This window comes from Nothobranchius furzeri, chromosome 13 (assembly GCF_043380555.1).
Source record: "Nothobranchius furzeri strain GRZ-AD chromosome 13, NfurGRZ-RIMD1, whole genome shotgun sequence".
NCBI classification, from domain to species: Eukaryota; Metazoa; Chordata; class Actinopteri; order Cyprinodontiformes; family Nothobranchiidae; genus Nothobranchius; species Nothobranchius furzeri.
Window position 1 is genome coordinate 23,307,013 of NC_091753.1, and position 27,156 is coordinate 23,334,168.

General features: G+C 43.0%; 1 protein-coding gene across 7 annotated transcripts in view; it reads right to left on the reverse strand.

Moving 5' to 3' along the window:
* Positions 1–27,156, reverse strand: part of bcas3 (BCAS3 microtubule associated cell migration factor) — a 458,753-nt gene that overhangs the window by 182,805 nt on the left and 248,792 nt on the right. Inside the window, exon 24 of one of the 7 annotated variants that reach the window (XM_054743438.2) lies at positions 15,212–15,354. The exons of the other annotated variants lie outside the window; for them this stretch is intronic. Within the exon in view, the coding sequence (XP_054599413.2) occupies positions 15,344–15,354 (11 nt within the window). The 3' untranslated portion in view covers positions 15,212–15,343. Of the gene's footprint in view, positions 1–15,211; positions 15,355–27,156 lie in introns of those variants that run through there. 7 annotated transcript variants of the gene reach the window in all.

Here is a 27,156-nt window from a genome sequence, read left to right on the forward strand (position 1 = left end):
ACAGATAAACATCTGCATGTTTGGGACCGATGTGAGAACTGAGTATGAGGGGAGAAAGCACGAGGAGGACCCTGGACCTCCTCACCGCACCGCGGCTCACCACCAGGGGTTCTATTTTTAACCTTTATTTATTGCAAAATAAAGTTTAAGGTTTCTTAAATTTAAAACAATGAAATAAACAACAAGGACCTAAATAAATGAAAATCCAACAGAAAGTTAAAGAATAAAAGAAATTAATTTTTATAATGAGCTACTGAATGCAAGTAAGATTTAATAAAATAACATTAATATTACTAATAAAACTTCTTTTATTCTTATTTATTTGCATATAGAGTTGATCTAAACCTTCTTCTGAAACCTTCTGAATGACCTCGCCACAATAATTGCATACTTTTTCAGAAACATCACCGAGGTGCACGCTTGGCTAGGATGACGGTGACTTACGCCAAAACCATTTCAGCAGAAATTCTCTCGCTTTTTTCACTTAGATGTTTTAACTCCCCTCGTGTTCTACACCACAGAGCAACATACTTTCAGAAATAAAACAAAAATGCATTAATATGCTATAACACAATGCTGATGTTAATTATTAGATGTGTTAATATGATACCACTGCATCCACGTTTTGAGTCCTCACGGAGATCCAAGCTCCAGAAGGTGGATGTGACCTTTACAACAGCGGTTCTCCTAAACTGTGGCAATCAGAAGCTGCTGTTCCAGATGTTGGTCTGACCAAAACCCATTTAGCATCAGAACTGTTTGTTAGTGAAACACAAACCCAGAGTCTAGTGTCCAAGAACTAAAGGTCCACTGCTCAATACTGTACCAGAACCCTTTTAAAATGTCAGTATTCAAATATTTACTGTCTGGAAAATCCCTACAGGAAGTAAAGAGAACAGGTGTTTGTTACTGGAGGAGACAGAGCCAGTCAAAAAGGGAGGAAATATCTAAAAGGGAGAAAAACATGAATATTTTAGAATCAATTAGGAGGTTAAAAAGACCTTAAATATAATCTGAAAAATATCGAACATCTTTACAAACTCTGATATAATGTCAACCTGAATTTAACCTCCTGAGGGTTAAATTATGAGGTGTGAAACTTTTAGCTATTTCTGCATGATCATCATAAATATAAAAAAATGTTTAATTAAATAAATAAAAAGTCAAATTACCAAAAATCAAGTGTGTCAAAAAAAAACTGTTGTAGGTTGAAGACAATTACACGTTTTAGTTTAACAATAATAATAATGCATTGAACTTACATAGCGCTTTTCAAGACACCTAAAGACACTTTCACACACTCTCACATTCACACACTGCTAGTGATGGTAAGCTACTTGTAGCCACAGCCGCCCTGGGGAGGTCTGACAGAGGAGAGGCCGCCATTTGGTGCCGTCGGCCCCTCTGACCACCACTAACACAGGCAAGTTGGGTGAAGTGTCTTGCCCAAGGACACAACAGCAGGATACCCCTGGCGGGAGATGGAGTCGAACCCATGACCCTCCTCCGATCATGAGGCAACCCGCTCTACCACCTGCGCTACTGCTGTTTAGAAGTCAAAGCTGCAGTGATGCAGAACCTCAGGAGGTCCACATCTAGTGATCCAGGAATTAGTCTGGTACAAACATCACAACTATCTTTAAGTCTTGTTTATTTAATTACAAATGCATTAGAACTGTTTGTCGTCGTCGTCGTCTTCCTCCGCTTATCCGGGTCCGGGTCGCGGGGGCAGCATCCCAACTAGGGAGCTCCACACCATCCTCTTCCCGGCCTTTTCCACCAGCTCCTCCGGCAGGACCCCAAGGCGTTGACCAGATTGGAGATGTAACCTCTCCAACGTGTCCTGGGTCGACCCGGGGGCCTCCTGCCGGCAGGACATGCCCGTAACACCTCCCCAGGGAGGCGTCCAGGAGGCATCCTGACCAGATGCCCAAACCACCTCAACTGACTCATTTCGATCTGGAGGAGCAGCGGTTCTACTCCGAGTCTCTCCCGAATGTCTGAGCTCCTCACCCTATCTCTAAGGCTGAGCCCGGCCACCCTACGGGGGAAACTTATTTCGGCCACTTGTATCCGCGATCTCGTTCTTTCGGTCATTACCCAAAGCGCATGACCATAGGTGAGGATTGGGACGTAGATTGACCAGTAAATTGAGAGCCTGGCTTTCTGGCTCAGCTCCTTCTTCACCACGACAGATCGGCTCAGCGTCCGCATCACTGCAGACGCTGAACCAATCCGCCTGTCGATCTCCCGATCCCTCCTACCCTCACTCGTGAACAAGACCCCGAGATACTTAAACTCCTCCACTTGAGGTAGGACCTCTCCCCCGACCCGGAGTTGGCAAGCCACCCTTTTCCGGTCGAGAACCATGGTCTCAGATTTGGAGGTACTGATCCTCATCCCAGCCGCTTCACACTCTGCCACGAACCTACCCAGCAAGAGCTGAAGGTCAGAGCTGGATGAAGCTAGGAGGACCACATCATCCACAAAAAGCAGAGACGAGATTCTCCTGCCACCAAACTCGACACACTCCACACCACGGCTGCGCCTAGAAATTCTGTCCATAAAGGTAATGAACAGAACCGGTGACAAAGGGCAGCCCTGGCGGAGTCCAACCCTCGCCAGGAACAGGTCCGACTTACTACCAGCTATGCGGACCAAACTCACGCTCCTCTGGTAAAGGGACTGAATGGCTCTTAACAGAAAGCCACCCACCCCATACTCCTGGAGCGTCCCCACAGGGTGCCCCTGGGGACACGGTCATAAGCCTTCTCCAAATCCACAAAACACATGTGGATTGGTTGGGCAAACTCCCATGCCCCCTCCATCACCCTTGCAAGGGTATAGAGCTGGTCCACAGTTCCACGGCCAGGACGAAAACCACATTGCTCCTCCTCAATCTGAGATTCAACTATCGATCAGACCCTCCTCTCCAGTACCTTGGAGTAGACCTTTCCAGGGAGGCTGAGGAGTGTGATCCCCCTATAGTTGGAACACACCCTCAGGTCACCCTTCTTAAAGATGGGGACCACCACCCCGGTCTGCCACTCCACAGGAACAGCCCCCGATGATCATGCAATGTTGCAGAGACGTGTCAACCATGACAGCCCTACCTCATCCATAGCCTTGAGATACCCAGGATGAACCTAATCCGCCCCCGGGGCTCCGCCGCTGTGTAGTTGTTTGACTACCTCAGCAACTTCTGCCCCCGAGATTGGACAGTCCATCCCCAGGTCTCCCGGCTCTGGATCCTCCTCGGAATGCGCATAGGTGGGATTGAACCAAAATAACAGTTTTAATTATAATAACGTGATTGTCTTGATTTAATCATGACTGTATTTAACTGGGACACAATACAATCACCACACCTAGTTGAATACAAACCCCTGGTTATGTTATAACATGAACATCATTACTAATTGTCACGTTCAGAACTTGGAGGACCCGTGATGACACCAAACACAGTAAGCACTTAGTAAGTCTTTATCAGCCAGGAGCTAAGATGTGGAGGTGTTACCGGGTTAATACTCAGGTAAGAGCAGAGACGAAGACAGGCGCGGGTCGAAGCCAGATCGGGACACGCAGGTACAGGGAGCAGGCTGGAGACGTGGTAGTAGACAGGCGAGGGTCGTGGTGGCAGGCAGAGTTCTTGGAGATGGTCAGGCGTGGAAAACGAGGTCAAGGGACTGTGATCTGGCGGGAAGGATGGTTGGAAAATCTACTAGCAAAAAGTGTTCAATAATCTGGCAGAGAACTGGTGGCTGGCTGGTGAGTATATAGCAGTGGAAACAGGTGTGTGTGATGAGCTGATGACAGGGTGCAGGTGATGGTAATTAAGCGGCTGAGGGCTTGATTGCGGAGGCAGCAGAGGCAGAGGAGGGTGTCAGCCTGGGAGTCATGACAACTAATAGGTCTGAAATCAAACATGATAGATTAATTAAATACAACTTGAGATTATTCCTGTCTGGTCCCCAGGTGGACTGGGTTACGACGGTGTTTGGAAGCTTCTAGAGTGTCTTCCTGCTCCAGCCAGACTCCTCCGTGTCCTTCAGAGGAAAAACAAAAACACTCGGAGAGCTCGGCTCACAGCTCGAGCACATCTCTTATTTGTTATCACTTATGCTCCAGGCCCGGTTTACATTCTCCTGAGTGTGTCCACTGGTGTGTTCCGGAAATCTGTCCCCCCCGATTTAGATTTGGAGTGCAGTAAAACTTGCTGAGTCGTTGTCTTAGACAAATAAACCAACCTAAGTGTTGATGTAGAGATATCAGAAAGCAACAAAACGAGTGGGAGAGACAAACCGAGGGACGGATGGAGAGGGGGAGGACAGAAACGGGTCTCTTCCTCCTTCCTGTGTTTCCAGAGAGGCTGTAAACATGGCAGTGTCTGTCTCCTGTGGGACCTCGGGAAGATGTGCTTGTGTGTCAGTGTAGTGGACAGTGCTGCGCACGCATGCACACACGCGCCCGCGCGCGCGCACACACACACACACTGTTGTGTGTTTGGAGGTCAACAGTTCTCTTGCTCCTTGTGAGGGAGCTGAGCCAGAGCCAAGAGCCCAGCTGCTCCAAGGTGTCTGTTTACAGGCTGGATCATACAGCAAATAGGGTGTACACACACACACACACACACACACACACACACACACACACACACACACACACACACACACACACACACACACACACACACACACACACACACACACACACACACACAGTTTTGTGTTAGCATCTTTTGAAGTAACTAGTGTCGCTGAGCTACAGGGTTTTAACACCATGACTCCAGAAGTTCACCTGAATCATTAATGCTCCTATGTCATGTTTTATTTTTATTTCCTCGTAAAAAACACAACCAAAGCAGTGTTTGGCTTCACTCTGGCATTATCCTATCTTATCTGCTAATCATCTGCATGAGTTTGGGGTTGTGGCCTACTCCTTCCCATTCAGGTGGTCTCAGATTCATGAATGATGATGAAAGTTCAGTCTAAAGGGAGTAAATGTCCATGGCTGGGAGTAAAAGCAGTAGATGTGATGATCTGACAAGTACTTGCTTGGTGAGTACACATCCGGTGTTTCACTGGTTGTTAAAGTTTTACGGTGTTTCAGGTGTTGCTCACAACTGCTATAGCCGTAATATTACCAGCGTTCAGTGTTCTAGCGGTGTTTCTGTGAGGAAAAGCATTCAGGCAGCCCATCTAGAGCGAGAAACTAATAAATACACCAGAAAACTAATTTTAACTTTAATGGATCTCGTCAGTTGGTCACTCAACGCAATTGATAAAATTTTTTCAACGATGAGAACGGGAGAAGGGGCTCCCGGATGCCCCGCCAGGACAGACCCAGTTGGACACATCATGGACTCCTGGAAACAGTGGAACTTGATTTGTTTATCTCAGCTGTCTGTGGAGGACTCTGAAGACGTGTGGATATTCGTGGTGTTGGTGTCAGGTTTCCTGCTGATCGGCATTGGAGGCTACCTGGCTTACCGGAAAATTAACGAGCTGTTGAGGAATATTGGCCTGATCCCGGAGCTCAGAGATGGTTTGCACCGCGCTGTGAATTCACAGACAAATAATTGTAGAGATGAATCGTAAGCTTGGAACTTTGGCGGAGATTCATTCTTTGGCACAAAAGATGGATGCCATCAAGGATTGAGTGGATGAATCAGCACAGATTGGGATAGATTAATGTCCATTATTGGGATTTTGAGAGGTTGAGGACCAACAAACTGTAAGACAGAGAGGAAATTATTTCTGTCTGGCCCCAAAACAATTTCTAATCGGAATCTGGCGCCCTTGAGCCTGCAAGTCTCCAACGAGAACTCCCCCTTCAGAAAATATGTGGAATGTGCCGTCGCCATGGCAACTCAACTCTGTATCCTATCCCAGCCTGGGCAGGACTGTGGGAAGGCCGCTGAAACGTTCCAGGGTCACTGCAACCCTCCAACCCTCAATGCTCCTCCCCCTATCCACACTGAGGTGACATGTGCTGCTTTTATCGTGGCTGCAGGAACTGAAGTAGGGATAGTCCCAACCCACCACCCCACCTAGTGGACACTAATGTTGTGTTGTCTGAAGTCTGTTGCATATTTGTTTGAGGTGTTTTTTTTTTTTGCAGAACAAAGCTGCCCTCCTGCTGGAGGGTGACTCTGAAGTGCCTTTTTTTCCCCTCCACCTGAACCAATCCTCATGTAACCCTCTGATCTCTATTAAGGTAGCGCGACTCAGGGTTGCAAATGACCACAGTCACCAATTCTTGTCACGTGTCTTGCCCATGTACTGTATGTCTGATCTCTGAATTGTGTGTACTGAAACTCTTAATTTCCCTCTGGGATTAATAAAGTATCTTTGATTGATTTGATTTGATTGAGTTTACCTCCTGGCTTTAGTAGAGTAACACCTTTTAATGTTGTGATGGTATGATGTCATTTCTTGTCATGTTTACAAATATTACAGCACATTATACGGTTTTGTTTGCTTTATCAATACCAAGAGGCACCATTTCAAATGGTCAGTGTTCATTTTGGTATTTTCTGTTATTGTTATAGTTATTAAAACAATCATAAATATAGTTGTATTGATCCAAAGTGTGAAATGTGAAATTTACGTATTTCTTTACAGTTTCAAGTAGGAGTAGTTAACATTTCCTTTACACAAGTAGAAAATGACCACACCAGAAGAAGAATAGTATATTTCAGTTGATTAAAATGAGACTAAAACTTAAACTAATTAGATGACTAAATCGTGACAAGAATTCAACAGAATTTTAAATATTTCTCTTTTTTAAGACGTCTCTGAGTGCACATGAACACGGGACCAAGTGCAATAATCAGAGTTTTGACTTGTTTACTGGCCTCTGCTTGCCAGCGTCGGATCTCATGATTCCTGTCCTGATATTTAATTAGTGTTCAGGGTCTTAATGATGATTTGTGTTGTGTAAATTAGCAGCACACATCTGAACCAGCCTGGCACAGAAAAATGATCCGCTACAGCCCGTCGGCAATTAGGACTTCCTGGACTCCGCAGAAGACTGGAACGGCTGAGTCAATCAGATACAGCAAGAAATCATTCACTCACAGTACGGCTTTAGATCACATTAAAATGAACTGCTGTGTTAAAAAACATCTGGCATATGAGCGTGATGATTTAACTCTCAACGGTTACAGAAACTCGCTCCGTTAGGTTCAGTTTTAAACAGCCTGAAACGTTCCACTGCTACAGGTGCAGATCAATATGAAATTAAAGTGACAAAACCTGAAGCCCAGCCGTGTGTGTGTGTGTGTGTAAGTGAGCAGCATGCTGGACGGTTGAGTGAAAAAGTGCAGGACCGCTCAGCTCCTAATTCAACACGGCTGAAGGCTAATGAACTCACGAGGCGGCCTGGCTTTCCTCACTAGAGGTGAGACCTTGGTGCTCTTCCATATGTTCATGTGAACGGGGACTGGAGGAGTCCAGGCCGGGCTACAGTTACACCTGAGTGTGTCCGCACTCGAGACGCACAGCTGGGCTCACACATCACCTGCTTCTACCTAATAGGAAGTGATGTTCAAATTGCAAGACATGTTTCCTCCTTGTGTGTGTGTGTGTGTGTGTGTGTGTGTTGAAGTGTACATGTAGACCCACACCGGCCCAACTGCTGTGCTATTCTTAGCGGACCCACACTAGTACATCCACACACATGTGACACAACCTCGGCTGATGGCTACTGAGACCCTCCAACAACACACTCATGACCTTTGACCCCTAACCTCTCTCAGACTGACCTCCATTACCACGCAATTACATCCTACAAATGATTTTCCCTGAGGTGTGTGTGTGTGTGAGTATTTATGTCTGAGTCAGACTTCAGATTCGTCTTCTTTTCTTCTTCTCTATTTTCCTGCTCTCAGGTTTTTGTGTGAAGCTCTGAAGGTCGAGAAGTCTCGTTTAGTTTGTCAGCAGAATTCTACATGTGTGATTGTTTATTGGGACAAAATGTAAACAACATCAACGTTAAACTAACCATGTGGGTTCAGAACAGATACAGCAGCACCACATGACCTTGGCTAAATTAGGTTCAACACTTACAGATTAAATATGTGGGCTGCTGAGTTTAGTGTAAATGACAGATTGTCTAAAGCCCGTCTGCATATTCATTCTTCCTGAATCTGAATGCAAACTTTTCATTATAGTGAATCATTATTATATTTGAAAATGTATTTCTGTAAATCTGCTTTTTTGCTGCTGTTGCATGAGCATAAGCTTGACCAACCAGTGTGTGTGTGTGTGTGTGTGTGTTGTTTGTTGTACATGTTGGAGTGTTTGCTGGGGAGAAATGACCACACCCCTGGACTCTGATCTGGACCGGAATCCAGAGGTCAAGAGTTGTGACCGCCAGGGTGCAGCGAGCCCTTAAGGGCTGTAGGTAGGTTTAGATTACTGCACTGTTCTCTCTCTCTCTCCCTCACACACACACGCACACACACACACACAGAGGGATGGCTCGAGGGGAAATCAAGCTGTCGCCTCTCAATAACCTGGAACAAAAGAAGCATTGAGGACAACAAGACAGCCTCTTAGAGCTGCAGAAAAAACCCTCTCTTTATTAGACGAAGCAACTTCTCAGCTGAGCTGCTTTCAAACACCAGGGAGGCCAATCAGCTCCCACATGAAACCAGCCACTCAGCAGAGGGAACTCCTGGATCCTGACGAGAGGAACAGCTAGCATGCTCCTGTTCTGCTTGTCAAAACAGTAAAACTTGGGACACAACTTGAAACGAATGAAGGCTGATTTAGAATCACTCCTAACTTAAACATGATCCTACGACAACCAGAAAGCTGTCAAGGAGCCCGAGTGGAAGTGAGGTCTCTCCTACCACAGTGTTCTTCATCCTAACGGTGGTCCCATCACATAGAGATCAGCTGAGGTCCTGTAGGAAACCGCCTGATTAGGACATTGTTTTTTAACAACTTGAGTGCTTTTATTTTGAATTATGATGTTTTTCTCTCCCGGCAACGATCCCAAAGAGACACTCACCAAGGCCTCCATCCAGTTCCCAACACAGTTTTCTACTTAAAAGCCACTTCTGAGTCAGAATCATGGTCTACCCCAGTTAAAGATGCAATTTGAACATTTAGGCTGAGAAAGGTACGCAGCCGTAAAGTGATACTCTCTGAAGAGTTGTCCTGGCTCTGCTGCAGGTTGTGCGTGTCCTTCATGTTGGCCCAATACTCTGGATGGAGCGGGTCATCTATTCCTGTTTCAGGCCATTTCATTTCATATGACACCCTCTTATTACGATGAACTGACTGCTCGTGGCCGTCCCACGGCGGATGTTGGGTTGCTGTGTAATTTCCCACCGGCTCCATTTAGGTTAATGGTATGTTGTAAGGAGACAAACGAAACCTTCTCAAACCTGCAGCCGTGGAACGCACACGGGTCAAAATCATCGACAGTATCAGAATTTTCAAAAGTGGTGAAGAGAAAATAAACAGCAAAGACGAGGGGCTTGGGGGGGGGGGGGGGGGGGCAGCTAAGACAAATATCAATAAACACTCCTCTTCCGTCTCGGAAGCTTCCTGCTTTATTTGATTAGGCTGAAGACGGGGGTGGGGGGGTGTAACCAACAACAGTCATGCTCTTTTGCTTTTCTTCCTCTTTTCCCTTCCTCCACAATCTTCAACCTCTCCTTAATGGGAATGGGAAGTTTGGGAAGTGGAGGGGAGAACAAGGAGGCGGGTGGAGCGGGTTGATGCTAGTCTCAGACTAACCTCCCCCATCTGGACCGATGAGGGGAGGGGGCAACTTGCCAGCCCCCAGGCTACTCCCAACCCTTCCCAGCTGTTGGCTGTTCAGGGGCAGAGTATGTTTTTGGTGGGCTTGAGAAAGCATTTTTTCATAAACATTTGCCATATCCTCCACCAGCTGCTGACCCTCTGCTCTCGTCTGAGCAAGCTGGGATGGTTTTCATTTAGCTCTGGAGGAAAGGCTTACTGAAGGCTGGGTTCTTAGGCCTGTTGCTGTTAGCACGCTAGCTAGAAGCTACGCAGGCTTAGCTGAGAGTCGTCATGGTGACAGCATGGCTGCTGTCAGCTGGAGGTGGATGCTGCTTCATGTTAAGAGTCCTGGAGCTCTCTGTAGATGACCTACTTCATCACGATGCTTGCAGGTAGAAAAAGAAAAACTTCAAAGCTAAATTAGCTTTGGTCACAACCATGTTTTGTTTTAAAAGAACAACGTTTCTTGTGCTTTGATTCCAACATAATAATCAAGAATGAAAGCTCAAAATGGAAGACTGTGATTGGAAGGTGAAACTGGGACACCAGGACCTTTCCACTAGACTCGTTTTTCTTTAACATTCATGCATTAGAGCTCTTTTTGTGGATTTACCAACGAAACAAGCATGTGAAGGAAATTAAATAGCTTCTACTTAAGATGAAACTCTGGGCAGGTGGAGTGCAGATAGTTCTGACATCAACATGGAGTCTGCAGCAGGATGACAACCGACATCCAAAGATAGCAAACATCAATCATTTCTCCCCTCGTACTCCAAAAACTATCCTGCTGCATCTGAGATAAAAAATGGATGGGATGCTTGCTGGGTCCAGGTGGGTGCAGGTGCCAGGGCTGTATGTATACCATCCAATGGCACGCCAGAGCTGATGCATTATGTAAGAGCCAGCCGGGCCTCATGCAACATTCAGCAGGTCAAGGATGCCGTAGGTGAGGCCAGCACAGCCTGCAGTCAATTACACCCGCAGCTCTGTGTGTGTGTGTGTGTGTGTGTGTGTGTGAGATCATAGTGAGTTATAACACAACCACCTGGGCTGAAGCTCATGCTGCTGCTTTGTTTTCCGTCAGTGTTCTTCAGACAAACAGAACTTTGAGGACAGAATAGTTTAGAATTTCACACACAAGCACCAACATGAGTACATAAATATGTACATAATGCTTGTGGCTCGAACAGCCCATTTGAACTTTGACCTCCAGTGTCTAGAACACACCCACACAAACACACTCCTTTCCTCACTTTGTACTGGTTGGCTGTGGAATTGTTTGGTAATTCTTCATTATGGCAGCTCTGTAATTTAGAGGGGACGAGGACTTCAAACGAGCAGCAACCCACACACAAACACACGCACAGACGAGGTTACTGTAAATGTGTGGAACCTAGAGTTCTGCGGGAACCACCATCAGGGCTTTTCTCTCGTTCTTTTCTTTCTCTCTGTCTTCCCAGAACACTCTAAAATACACCCGCTCGGTCATCTGGGGCACGCTGCAAGGTTATAATTGTTGGAGCTAATTACAGTGTGGAGTGTAATGGTTCAAACTGGGAGATGAGCACAACGCCAACTCGCACACAGCAACCCCTGGACTCTGTTTGGGTTTGGATCCTAAAGCTGCAGCTTCAAATGGTTTGTAAATCCCTGGAAGCAGGGTGGTCTGTCAGAAATCATTTGGATGTTCCTGTTGGAATGTTTACACCTCGTGGTGTAAATCGGAGTTTTCTGAGTTGTGAATAAGAAGTTGACTCAGTGCTGCTTTCGAATTCAAACACAGCACTTAAGACAATTACACTGCGAAATGAGTATGTATAGACATGTTTTCAGTGTGGTTAACAGCTTCACAACTAAAGGCAGCGCTCTGTCCTCCAACCCGCCACCTGTACTTAAATCTGAGGGTGGTTTACGACTTTACACCATCAACAATATCAAACAGCCCAACTGACAATTCAAATAAAGATAATGAAATAATATGGCTCATTGCTGAATGCAAGTAAAACCAAGTGGTGCTCGCTGCAGAACCACAAAGGTGGAGCTGCACCAGAAGGTGGAGCTGCACCAGGGTCAGCCCCGCCCATTCCAGAGTCAGCCCCGTCCATTCCATCAGAGTCAGTACAATTCCTTCCAGTTGTCAGACTTGATAGCATTCTGGAACCAAAGAGGGTTTTATAGCTAAAAAATACAAGATTGAGGACGGAGGTGAGAAGTTAACTGAACAGTTTTTGTAAAGGTTCCATGTAATTAAAAATCTAACTTTTGGAACTTTTTATCATGTTATATTGTCATTTCCTCATAAGAAACACGCCAAAGCCATTTTTGGCCTCATTCATGCATTTTCCTCCCATCTCAGCTTCAATTTGGTCTCCTCCCCTGAAGTGGGTCTGGTCTTGGTTCTCAAATCTGGATATTCTGTGAATTTTCTGACAAATTATTTCTGAAATTACTTCTACTGAGACACCGCCAATAAACCATACATCCCATCTCCAAAGACAGACTAAATAGGACAATTACATGTAACGCCACTTACTTCATATCATATGTGGTGGGGTAGAGGCTATGGAGGCAGGTTTGCATGTAGTTTTGCGCAGGTTCGACTCCCAGTGGCAGAAATCTTAGGTAGATTACAACCCCTTTTCTTAATTTCTAGCTACACTTGCCAGTACTGTTTACAACAATTTACTGGTATACCGTTTACAATATAATGGCTAATGTGTTTATTTATTTATTCGTTTATTTAGCCATTGTGAGTCCATTTGTGAGCAGAGTTTCAACTAAAATGCTGTTTAGGAACGACCAAATTCAAAGAACTTTTAGAGACATAAATATTTTGCTGAAAATAAACATTACAACTAAAATATAAACAAATTCAATGTTTCAGCTGGCTAAATAGATTGATGCCGACCCCACCGAGAATCGAACCAGCATCTGCTGAGGGGGAAGCAAAATTTGCTTCAGATGATCTTACCACTGGACTACCAGAGCACATATGACAATCACCCATGCTGTTGCACCACATTATTGTTAGAGCGGCTGTGGGCAGATATCTGCTAAAAGAAGTCGTTTCATTTCAAGATGTATTCAGGCTTTGTCATGTAGCAAGTTATATTTATCTTGTTTAATTGGAGCATAGAACATAGCATTAACATTTGTAAAGTAGTAACAGCCATAATTCATGTGGGTCAGGTTAGTTTGCGATGAAGTTGGAAAACAAAAACGGAAGTCAGTGGGCTAGGCTGAGTTTGCGTGAATGGGCGGGGCTGACCCTGGTGCAGCTCCACCTTATGGTGCAGCTCCGCCTTTGTGGTTCTGCAGCGAGCACCCTCTCAGTAAAACAGGGTAAGCATCCCGGACAAGACCCCATTAGTTTGGCTTAAAACCATCACTAAAAGGGAGGTGGCATAAAGACAACAGATTTCCCACATGTGATAAACTATTTAATGTTCAAGAATGAAATATGGAGAGGTAAGGATTTAAACACTAAAATAGATGAGACTATAAAAATTTACTAAAACACACAGCAGTTTTTTAGTAATTAATATAAATATCAGTTAATTTGTGGATGTGATGGATGAAGAATCTTTATTTGGCTGTTTGCTCTGACACACATGGATTTAACCTCCAAAGCTGGCTGACGATAAGCAACAGTAAATGGTTTAAAGAACTGAACTCACATGGAATCAAATGGAAACAGAGGCGACCCACAATTTACCTTCTGGCTTGGGAAGTAAACTGGCAACCTTCAGGTCCCAGAATGACTCCTTCACCCCTCCATCATGGCTGACATTCCTCCACTATGTATTTACTTAGTTTAAACAAAAGCCAAACAACTCTGTCAAAAAGCTGCCGTATGCATAAATACATAAACGTTACAAAACACACAAGCAATTCTGGGCTCCAATCATCTGAATTACTAAACACACACCACACCACACCACACGCACGCACGCACGCACGCACGCACGCACGCACGCACGCACGCACACACACACACACACACACACACACACACACACACAAACACACACACACACACCTATGGGTGGACCTAGTCTGAGGCTGTCCTAGCACCATTGCTGTCCTCTGTGAGCTAGGTACATTCATTCATTACTTACACCCCCAATAAAAACAAGGAGGATTTCACATTGAGTTGAATCTTGGATCATCTTTAATTCTCACACAGAGAAACATACAGAAAAAATGGTCGTGTTTTTATTGATCACACCGGCATTATACTACTAACTTTATTATTTTTACACTAAACAATAAAAAAACTCAGCTGATCACAACAAAACTCTATTTATCCAATTTATTTTCTACAATACCTGAAGATGTTTTTCAGACAGGTGAAAATAATTTAAGAAAGTCATTAAAATGTCAAAAACCTAAAACTGAAACTGGTTTTCTCTCTGATGTTTGTCATGTTTAAATTCACACAGCTACTAACAGAATGACAAATATTCTAATGTGATCAGGTCATTTTCATCATGTAGTTGAGACTTTTATAGAGGTGATCAACCCTAAACTGGATCTGGTTTGTTTTACTACATTTTACCCTCAGATCAGTTATGTTGCCATACAAACATAATAATAATTAGAGGCCGACGGATATGGTTTTTTAAGACTGATGCCGACACTGATTACCAAATAATTTTGTTGCAGATGGCCGATATCTAAAGCCAGTTATTAGGCTGATATCTATACGTTTTAGCAGCACATTGATTGTGAAAGACAACCTTACACTCACTGTGTGCAATACAAATGTAATAAGTCGATAAATATCTTAATATTTATTGAACTTCAAATATAAAAAAAAAACTGTGTGTTGGGGTCCTTCGGGTCCTTTCTTCAGTCTAGTAGTGGCGGCAATAAATTTAATTATTTTTATTGGCTTTTTTAAATAATTTCAGCCGATGGCCAATATAGAAAAAAAAGTAATATATCAGATGACCTCTAATAATAATAATAATAATAATAATAATAACAATAATAATAATAACAACAACAACATCAATAATAATAATAATAATAATAATAATAATAAAAGATCATCAAACTAATAAACTGAAAATATCTGAACGGTTATCTCTAAGAAAGTGCTTTTATTAATTTTTCTTTAACATACCCTCTGATGCACCGGCTCAGAAAAGGATCTTTACTTGGACAGATAATTTTTGAGTTTGCTGACACAAATTAAGCTGGATTACAGATTTTTAGTTACATTTCAGTTAACACAATAATTAAAACTGGAGCTCAGGATTAGGGTTCTCTCTAAGAAACACACGTTAGCTTGTGAAATAAAACTGTTTTGTTTTATTACAACCATACCTGCACAAATATGAGCAAACAGACAGAAACAGACAAGCAGGAAGCTGGTCATCTTCCCCTCCTCCTCCTCCTCCTCCTGCCCTCTTCTCTCACACTCACAATGGTAAAACGATGATTAGGTAGAGAGGAAGATGAGGAGAATGGATGAGAGGAAGATGACTGAGAATGTGATGGAACTAAAACATGCTTGTGAGGAAATACAACCCAAAATGAATAAAGTGATGTGGACACTGGCAGAGTGAGGGGCTTCACTTTTAGGAATAACCTGTGGGACACAAAAAAAAGATAAAAACAGGAAGTTGGCTTTCAGAACTCTGATGCGTGTGTGGTGGAGCTGGTTTTCTTTGCATGCACACAGATGGTTGGAGATGGTGAGTGAGTGAGTGGCGCATGCTCAGTCCGGCTGCAGACGGGGGAAGGTGAGGACAGACAAGTAGTTTGTAATAAATCTGCTTCAACTGCTGCAAGTAAAAACCCAGAGACGAAAAGCAACAACAACCCGGAGCAGAGGGAGACGCTGATAGGTCACTTTCTGTTTGTTAACTTCCTGTTTTAAATGTTTTTATATCAGAACATGTTAATCTGTTCACCCAGAGGCGTTAACTAACTCACATCTCTCCCTTTCTGATGTGTTGCCTTACAGTACAGTTAGATCAGCTAAGGCTAGCTCACTTCCTGTTCTGATCAGGGTGACTGATGGTTCTGGTCCAAACGTATCTCTTGTTTTGGTGCTGGTCGATCCCATTCTTTAGTGAGCATTGGCAGCATTTACACCTGGACACGACAGATGTTTGTGCCAGATGTGAATGCGGTCATAACCAATGCTGCTGTTGATGCTGAGGGCGGCTTCACATGGTGTATGTGTTGCTATCCCTCAGAATGACAGCCTGTAAATGTCCTGTATGTCTCAGTTTTACAAAGCAACTAGACGGCCTGCCGTGATGACCCAGACACTGGGGTGAGGTGTGTGTGACTAGGCCAGGTGGATGTTCTGCAGCAAGGAGAGGAAAAAACAAAGACCAGAGAGAGTGAGGTCTGGAACAACTGTGGGTTTTTGGAAAGCAGCAGCAGAGCTGACTGGGAAAACACAACCTCCTCATTTAGGCTGATGGAACGGTAACTCAGCAAACACACGCAGGGGCAACTGCAGCTGTGTGTGTGTGTGTTTCTTGGCTCTGTACATTTCATGTGTGTGAGTGTGCTTGCTGAGGTTTTGCTTGCCCATCTTAAGTCAATTAAAAGGAAATAAGGCGGCTCTGACCGGCCTGTGAACCAGCTCCCTCGGCTGAGAACATGTCGGCGCGCGCGCGCACACACACACACACACACACACACACACACACACACACACACACACACACACACACACGCTAACACACACACACACACACACACACACATGCTAACACACACACGCTAACACATGCAGGATGATAATGCTCCACAACTGGTAAATCATCCTTCGTGTCCTGCTGTGTGAGAAACAATGGCTCTGAGTATGTGTGTGTGTGTGTGTGTGTGTGTGTGTGTGTGTGTGTGTGAGTGTGTGTTAACTGTGGCATGTCTAATAAAGCTTCAGAGACAAACGTATTTTTGCAGTCCCCTTAGTCCTGTTGTTAGCCCTGACTAACACCTAAACACACCTTTATTTCCTTCTGCTTCCTAAAGCTGAGCTTGTTTAGTTACTCTGGTTGTGCCACAAACAAATAATAATATATTTATATAAAAAACAAATTCTGACCCAGAATCTCATGGGCTGTTTTTATTATAGTGAGTCATAAAAGTGACTAAAAGGTAGAAATGACTCCTCATCTCAGATGGACTTTGTTTCTGTATTTGTTTACTAGTAAAAAATAAATAAATAAATGAATGTGCTTCTGTTGTTGAAGTAACACACATTAATTATTATGCCCAACATCTTTAATCCATAAAATGTGACATCAATGAATAAAAGATTTAAACACAATATCCCGCCGCTTCCTGTCTGGCTCCTCTCAAGGGACCAGATAATCCTCTTGTCATGCAAACGTCTCCATCAAGTGTTGTTCTAGTGCCGCTTTTGTAGAATAACTGGGTTCACTGATGCTGAGGCCAAAACTACGACCCAGTCATTTAATAAACATAAGCAAATAAAATAACAGACTGAAGAATTACTCATAGATGTGGAAGTCAGCATACTGTATCTGTCAGAGGAGGAGTCGGTCACACGTAAAGCTCCTCAGGGGGAATCTTCTATGAATTATATCCAAGTCTTTCTCAGTCAGGGTTTATTATTCAGGGGAGCAGAAGGTGTCCAGAGTCATCTTTTTGTTTCACTGACTTTTACTACCAACTGAATAAAATAGGATATTTAAAAATCACATGTCAGCATCACTCAGTGGCAGAGCTAGAGATTTTTACATGGGGGGGGGGGGGGTCGTCAAAGGATAAACAATAGGTCTCGGCAGGGTGACAATACTGGACCTACTTGTTGAAGTTCATGAACATAAATATTTAAATGAATTCAGCGAAATATCCATAAAAACCATCAACATAAATATAAAACCCATCTTATTATTTATTGTGTAATAATTTTCACATATAACTGAGAAACACAAATGACTCCAGAAATAAATAATTATTGAAGACAAATTAAGGTTCAACGTATTTTAAAGATGATAGTAGCTGCTGGGGGGCAGTTGCCCCCTCTCCTTATAGATCCACCTCTGGTATCACTGAGCCAATAGGAGATGGCAACAGTCAACCCACATGAAACACTGATTCTGTTGTTTTAAACTCCGGACTAAATTTATAATCACTTAATGTAAATATTATTATTAAAGGAGACATAGAATGTAAACCAACATTTTCCTTGTTGTTGTTGAATAAAGACAGCTTGGGTGGTCAAAAGTAACACCTGCTTTTCATCTAAATTAGAAAATTAAAAAAGGCGAGAAAAAAAATCACTTTTTCTAAGCAGGCCTTCTTTGACACGTAACAAGTTAACCACTCCTGCTCCAGCTACATGTTCCAAACCACTTCAGCATCAGCATTTTTTAAACGCTGGTCGCAGCAACACCACCGCAGAGCCCCGATAAGCTGGGCCTCAGTGAGCACCAGCTAGCTGTAGCATTGGGTACCAAATTCTGTACTTTTTAAGGTACCGACCGAATTCCATAGTACCGACCGAACACCGATTCATGTCATTTGAAATGGTGCCTCGTTTCGGTACCCGTCCTTCATAACGAGAACTTGCCTAGACAGCTGCGCATGCGCAAGAGCCGGTCGCTGCAATCGAGCTGTAACCAGAGCAGCATGGTAGAAAGAATGCATGCTAAAGCTTGGGTCCACTTCACTAAATGTGATGGGTAACTGGGCGATGATGAAACCAGCGACAACGATCTAAGTGTGAGGCATCATCGTTTTAATCTGCTCCAGCAGCTAAATAAACTGTTTAAGATAATGTTAGCTTGGTATGTTAGCTTCCATTGCCACCAATGTTATCAGCTAATGGTGCATTCGCTTTCTCCTCGGAAATTCTAACTTCCCAGTAGAAAAAGTCAAATGAAAAAAGACGGCAAAAGGAATGAAGATACACAGTAAATTCAGTTCACAGTAAAGATGTTTGCTTCAGTTTAATTATCAGCTTATAAAACTACAAGGACAATGTTAAAATACAAACAGTTGTATGTTATTTATCGTGATATATATCAAATATGCTGAGAAAAACATATACTTAATTATAAAAGAGAATTAAAATATTAAACACTCAAAAGTATCTAAAATTGGTACCGTTAAGTACCAGTATCGATTCCTAGGTACCGGGAATTAGTACCGGATCGATTCAAATGTCAAAGGTACCCATCCCTAGCTAGCTGTTAGCTTGAGCTAGCAGCAGCTTTGTTGAATGGGAGGAAACCACACCCTCACCACTCAGGTTCCTGGATAAACTGGTAACATCTGTGAATATCAGGTGGATCCACAGCTTCTGGTCTGGTCCTGCACTTTTCTTCATTGTTAGTCTACAACCCTTCTACATGCATTACTACATTCTTTGCCACACACTCATTCTTGACTAACTGCTTCAGTGGGAACTTTTTCTTCTTTTCAGAACTTTATTGAACAAATGAGCAGTATACAAAATCACAAAATGTATACGAAATTGATCACAGAACATGTGCAGGGGTACAAAAATATTAAATATTTTATATGTAGTGCAACAATTATTTGATTTTAATGCGTCTTTGTTAAAACATCCATTTTTCTATTTTATATAAAGCTTAAGTGGGAAATGACCAAAAAACCCTGATTGTAGTTAGTATTCAGAATCCGTGTATCATTCATTCTATTTTCGATTGAAAACAATCAAAAAAGGAAAAACGTTATTTGTCTGAATTTATTTATTTATTTTTACAAACGGATTTAAAAAAAGAAAAAAAGTCGTGTTTTTCGTATTTTCTATTTTAGTCTCGGATCAAATATGAGAAATGGAAAAATGACCGCTGGACCGAATTTGATTTCAATATTTCGTTATTCGGGGTTACGTGACCCGGAAGTTTTTTTTTTCTTGCTAGTGTTCGAAACTTTAATGTTGGCTTCAGTCCTCATCAGGATTCACCGTCCAGCTGTCAATGAAACCAACCAACATGGACAGTTGTGTGCTGTTCAAAGGAACAAAACGGCTGATTCTAAAGGAAGAAGACATGACGACCGAAAAGATAAGCAGAATCTTCCAGGTAGCCTTTTATTCTTAAACGCATTTTACTGACGTTGCTGTGCAGAGAACATTTTTAAATTGCTTTTAACTTATTTCAAAGGTTCATTGCACCAGTCTGTATATTACTGATGACAGCAATGCAGCCATTTTTCCTGGTAATGACAGACGCTTCAGTGCATTGGACCTCTCAGTGAGAGGGCATTACGAAGTTCATGGAGAAGGCATGGAGGAGTCATCAAGCGTGCCTGCATCCTACAACCCCACTCGCTTCTCCTTTCACCGACCACAGAGTGCTGCTGGAGCTTCCACTTCATCTACAAGACCATCTCCTAGAGTGACTTTGCAAAAACATTCCAAAGGTAACCAGATTTATGAAACTCAACACATTGGACTAAGGGCATTAAGATGTGAATAACTGTATTGATGGTGGAAACAGATTCAAGCAACAATATTCTGTGGATCAGAATATTCAGACTGAAATTTTTACATGAAGAACTTTTGGTCTGATAGGACATTCATTCTGACTAGTTGTGCCCATGTAAACATAGCTACTGTGTACTTTCCTAGCGATGGGGAGCAGAGCATGCCTAAATCGACAAGCACATCAGACTCCTTTTCATCAATGGTAAATGTTTAAAAGTTAAAGTGCCACAGTCATCATCACACACTAGTGAAATTCATCTCCACATTTGACCCATCTCTGTGGGGAGCGGTGAGCTGCAGCTGTGGCTGTGCTTGGGAACTATTTGGCAGTTTAACCCCCCAATACAACCCCTTAAAGCTGACGGTCAAGCTGAGAGGCATTGGGTCACACTTTTAAAGTCTTTGGTGTGACCCAACCGGTTTTGAATACCGAAATCCCAGTCCCATGGTGGACACTCTACGACCAGGCCACCGAGCTGGTAAAACAACAAAGTTTTGTAACTGTTTGTTATAAACCAGTGAATGTATTTTGTCCTCACAGGCCCAGAGACTCAGACCCACTCCCATGTATTTTAGACCCGATTTGCAAGGTTATGTTACAAAGCGGCTGCACACTGGCACAGTGGTTAGAGCTGTTGCCTTGCAGCAAAAAGGTCCTGGGTTCGCTTCCTGGCCTGGGATCTTTCTGCATGGAGTTTGCATGTTCTCCCTGTGCATGCGTGGGTTCTCTCCGGGTACTCCAGCTTCCTCCTACTGTCCAAAAACATGACTGTTAGGTTAATTGGTCTGTCTAAATTGTCCTTAGGTGTGTGTGTGTGTGTGTGTGTGTGTGTGTGTGTGTGTGTGTGTGTGTGTGTGTGTGTGTGTGTGTGCATGATTGTTGGCCCTGCACATCTCTGTATTGCCCTGCGATGGACTGGCTCTCTGCCCAGGGTGTACCCCACCTGATTGCCCATTGACTGCTGGAGACAGGCACCAGTCCCCCGCGACCCTACCTGGACAAGCAGGTTCAGAAAATGGAAGGATGGATGTTACATAGCCGCCAATATTTATCAACAACTGGGCATAATTTATTTAATTTTCAACCACATTTTGATGGATATTTCAAGAAATTAACAGGAAAAACTGCTAATTGTCACTTGAAACTCTTGAAATGCTAAAGCTAGTTGTAGGTGTTTGTCCCTTAAATGGTAAATGGCCTGTATTTGATATAGCACCTTCTAAAGTCCTGGCACCACCGGTCCCTCCGACCACCACCAGCAGGCAACGTGGGTTAAGTGTCTTGCCCAAGGACACAACAACAGCGACAGACTGAGCGGGGCTCGAACCTGCAACCTTCCGATTACGGGGCGAGCACTTAACTTCTGTGCCATCATCGCCCAACTAACAACAATCTTGGTGGAAAAATCTGTAACATATGATAAAATAGTTCATGTCTGCGAAACAATTTTAATGAATTATTATAAAATCTTGCAGATTAAAGTTCTGTTATGTCAGAAATCCAGTTGGGCTGCATTCTGTCTAGCAGTTAGCCTGTCAATCCTGTCAAACTAAAATTTGCTTCTCAGTAATTCATGAATATATCCAAATTAGAGAATAATATTGTTGTTCCTGACTCCTCCATAGAATCACAAATAAGACAAGAAAGGTTCAAGAGTAATAGGACAACAACCCTCCTGTTAGAGCAGATTCAAAATAACATTTGATCTCAGATCGTTAGAGATTATACCAAATCCTTAGGATGAGAAGTGACCTCAGTCGCCTTCATTTACATCCTCCCGCTGTAAACAGATGCAACTGGGCCTTTGGCAGCAAGGAAACAGAGAAACGGGTTCTCAGAACTCCACTTGATGAGTTACATATGCAACGCTGGCACATCACTATCCGAGCAGCCATGTGCACGAGCTCCTGTCCGCTCACTTCGCTACTCTGCATTCCTGCATGCCACAGCACCCCAGGACATGGCCATATGCCACTGGCTTGGCCCGCTGATCAACACCGCTCCTGCCTCGCATGACAGCTCGCAGCACCGCATACACACACTCTCACACACACAATGGTTCTGACAGATGGGTGAAAAGGTGGGCCACGTCATGTGTGAAGTGAACAGAGTGAAGGAGGGTGCTAGCAATTATGGTGAAACAGACAGAAAAGGAAAGCAACAAAAACACACAGATAAAAAAAGAGGTACACGTGGTCCTGTTCAGAGATGCCAGCAGACAAGCCCGGTAGTAGTAATGCACGGTATAAACGTGCAAGACAAAATCGGTATGAATTTGGTTCATGATCTAGAATTAGATTCTACCGGCTAACCGGATGCACTTGCTGATGACATCATTAGCTACATTTACATGGGCACAAGTAATCAGAATGAATGCCCTATGAGATCAAAAATTCTTCGCTTGTCCGTCCGTCCATCCATCCATCCATCCATCCATCCATCCATCCATCCATCCATCCATCCATCCATTCATTCATTCATTCATTCCATCCCCGGCCGCTTATCTGGGGTCGGGTCGTGGGGGCTGTAGCCTAATCAAGGAGGTCTAGACTTCTCTTATCCCAGCCACATGGGCCAGTTCCTCCAGGGGAACCCTAAGACGTTCCCTGGCCAGCTGAGAAACAAAGGTTATCATCGCTTGTATTTTATTGAAAATATCTTCATCTTTATTTCTGAACATTTTTTTTGTTTCACAGTATGAAAAAAGAACCTTACCGTAAAAACTATTTCAGATATTTAGTATTCATTGAAATACGTTTTGAACATTAAGTTATTTAACTGGATTTCTATACTTTTCAGAATTACAGTGCTCAGCATAAATGAGTACACCCCATTTAAAACGTAGGAATTTAATCAGTAGCTCAATGAACAAAAGAACAATTTCCAGAATTTCCACAAGGCTGGCTTTTATTGAACACTTGTTTAACTCCATAACATGAAATTAAGGCCAATATAACTTTGATCACTAAATCTTCAGTTTAACTGAAAAATGGTTGAAGCAAACATGAATACACCCCACAGAACAACGACTACACAGGGGCGGATTAGGATCCAAACAGATCCGGGGCTTAGCCCAGATGAGTGATTTGCAACTTTTTAATGAAACATTTCAACTTTTACATTTTGACCATCTTAAAGCAGCCAAAAAGTACTAGCTTACATTGATGAACTGCCATGACAATACACTGTTAGCTTCTATACATTAGGATTTCATCCATTTCTATACAGTAATCCTAACATTTACTCATAGGCTTCCATTATAGAAAAGACATAATTCACACAAGTCAATGAAATATTTAGAAACTTAAAATATAGCTAATCAAAAACACCAATATTATATTTGAGCTAAATAATTAGAATTAGAAAGCTTTACTACCATTGTTCAACAACAGGAAATGCTGCCTGCACAATGAAAGGGCAAAGGTCCTGGTCCTCATATTTATAGAAACACTGCTTGCCTCTCAGAGTAAAATAATTACAACTAGGTTTTTATATATAACATTTTTGGTGCGTGTGTACATTAACTTTAGGAATGAAACTGTTCTTGACCATGAAATAAAACTGCTTTTGAATTATAGTTGAAAAAAATAATTAAAACAAAACAGCCCCAGATAAATGAGAACGCTTGCCCTAATGAGCGGAGGGTTAAAGCACCTCTCAGTAGGTGCAGACGTCTGACACTCAGAAATCCTTTGGCTGCAGTGGTCTCCTCAAAGTGTTGCTCAACAAAATAATATTTGATGGACCTTGATTTATTTATAATTCTGTTCAACCACAGTTTGAAAGCGATGCCATGTTTTTAGGTTTACTATTACTTTTGTCTAATAAACACGCCAGAGATGGCTGTTCGTTTTCCTTTAATGGGAGGGTAGCGCGCACCGTATGATGTCACGGGAAACGGTCACTCCAGTTTGGCTTTCTGCTGCTTTAGCTAACTGCAGTGAACTTACATGGTGATTTTCTCGAGATGTTAACTTCCATGGATGTCTCTGTCAGACGGGTTCACTTCCATCTTTCTTACACTTTTGGGTCACTATTGCTACAGCATTCTGACTGATATCTAAAGCTTTGCTGATCTTATTGTAGCCCTCACCTTTTTGTGTAAAGAAATTATTGCCTTTCTCAAATTTACATTTCTCTTCCATGTGCAGCCGTTGTTGACGGCATGAAACAGGAAGGGCTTTTCTTTGTTAAGTAACGTCCTTTTATAGTCACCTGTCTGCTGGACACCTCTTAAATGAATCACCAGACTCACCTGTGGTTGAACGCCTGTTAATTAGAATTTTGTAGTCTTAAGCGTGGCTTTTCTCCTAAGAATATAATTGGGTTGTACTCAATTTTGCAACATAAGCTTGAAAGGAGTTGTTAGGAAAATCACTTTTTTGTGCTTGCAATCAACGGCCCAAATTTGAGGGAGTATTTTGTAGTTTGGTGTCTCATAAATTTTTTTCACTTTGAAAGGAATATATATATATATATATATATATATATATATATATATATATATATATATATATATATATATATCTCGTCAGTCATGAATGAAGCTTATGATCCAAGAATGTACAAACATACTCAAATGTGTCTATATGTGTGTGTACCTACAAACTGGCTAAAGGCCTGTTGATATATCTGACTTCATACCTTAGATTAGAAGTAAAACGTGCCTTGTTATTTTTCCTTAGTCGACAGTACTTTGTGTCTATGAACCTTAACCTATGCTTTATAATTTCAGAAATCTAATTGTGAGAAGTCATTTGGGGTTATAATAAACTAAAATCAGAGTAGAGGAGCAGTAGCTGTACGTGGGGAGACGGTGAGGGAGTGTCGGGGAGATGAAAATAATCCTCTGCCCATGTAACAGAGATAAAGACACACCGAGGCTTTAGCTCCACACTGGAGATTGACCTCATTACTGCAACAAGCTCAAACTAACAGATGCAAAATACACACACACACACACACACACACACACACACACGCACGCACGCACGCACGCACGCACGCACGCACGCACACACACACACACACACACACACACACACACACACACACACACACACACACACACACACACACACACACACACACACACACACACACAGTGTGCAGTAAAAATGGAGATAAGTGGTAAAAAGAAAACAGTTTGACCAGGTTCCTTCCTGGGAATGACTCACCATGGAAAACCGCAAATTTACGTATGTGTATGTGCAACGAACCAAGAGTGAGCCGACTCTGATGAGAGATGGACCAGTACACCCCCCACCACACCATCACCACCACTCCCACATTCATCAAGAATGTATGTTTGATCTCTCAGCCACATCACACATGTGCCCTCCAATCAACCACTGCTCCCTCTAAGGCCCCCTTTGGCCTGCCTACTCAATCACACACACACATGCACACACGCACACATACACAAGTGCGCACACACATACACACACGCACACATGCACACACAGTGTCCCACACTGAACCCATTATGACATTTCATTAAATCTGAGGACAGTACACAAGCAGGCCTATGGTTTGACTGAGAGTGTGCGCGTACTCGTGCACACACACAAGAAAGCAAAGCTTTTTAACCTCTAATACAAATTCTGACTGCAGCAGAGGGAGGTTAAAACCTAAAAGGCTCCATAACACTTCATAACTCTGACTTAAATGAAACAACTACAACTCAATAGCCATTAGTATCACACACACACACACACACACACACACACACACACACACACACACACACACACACACACACACACACACACACACACACACACATTGTTTTTTTAGAAGGTCAATAGGTTTATGTGCTGTGGCGGAGTCAGGGTTTACCCAGAGACACTCTGACTTGTCAGAATCAACAGACGTGATTGGAAGAGTGTTTCTGCGTTTAAAGAACCCCTCCCTCCCAGTAGAACCAGGACGTTTGATGATGGGAACGACCAGAGGGAACCCCGACATATTTCTAACGATGACCTCTACAACAGCCGACACTCAAGCTCCTGAAATCCTAAATCTCGGTTTTCCAGCACGTTGAAACTAGATTCCTCAGCTAGCAGCGTTCTGAAGCTCTTCCACCTGGGACTACTGGTTTTTAGCACGTGATGGAGGTCAGAGGTGTTGGGAGGGTTCTGGATGTTCTGAGTTTTATGAAATGTGTGTGGCTCTGAAAGGAAGACAAACTGGATAGTGTTGACTCTCAGTCTAGTGAAGGCACGTGATCTTCCCGTTCCTGCTCAGTACAGATGTTTCATTCATGTAAATGAAGCACACACATGAGTCAGTCACAGCTGGCCACTGATCCCAGAGCAGCAGCATGCTTAGCTAACAACACGACAGAACAGAATCACAGGAAGGGAAAGTTCGCTACATCAAGCGGCTGCTTCAGAGTCACGCGCAGAAGGTTAGAGATCTGATTGGTTCGAGTTCTGATCAGCTGTGGTCCGCTGCAGCAGCGAGGAGCTACCTGCTGCAGGTATGGCAAGCTATTACACCACAGTAGGCACACTCATAAAAGGTAATGTGTGCATCTTTTGATTTCCTCTGAAGTCTCTTCCCCTCACAAACACTTAGCTAACACGTTTAAGAGGTTTTATGTTATTTATTTAGTGTTTACACATTAGATCTCAATCAGTTCGGTTTGACTTTTTATATATTTCACATCAGGTCCAGATCGAAATACTGAATCAAAGATTTTGTTGACAGTTTCATTGGTTTTAACACAAAACAAAGATGCTGTATTTTACCTTTGACATCATTTTTTAAAATATCTGACTTCCAGCTGTAGGTTCAGTTTAGTAGATAAAAACAGAACATTTCATTACCGTATTGTCTTGTATTTATCTACACATGCACTGATTCTGAGGGCCGATACTGATTTCTGACTCCTCTAACCAACCACCACCAGGCCTGATAAGTCTGATTTATCACGTAGAACTGCA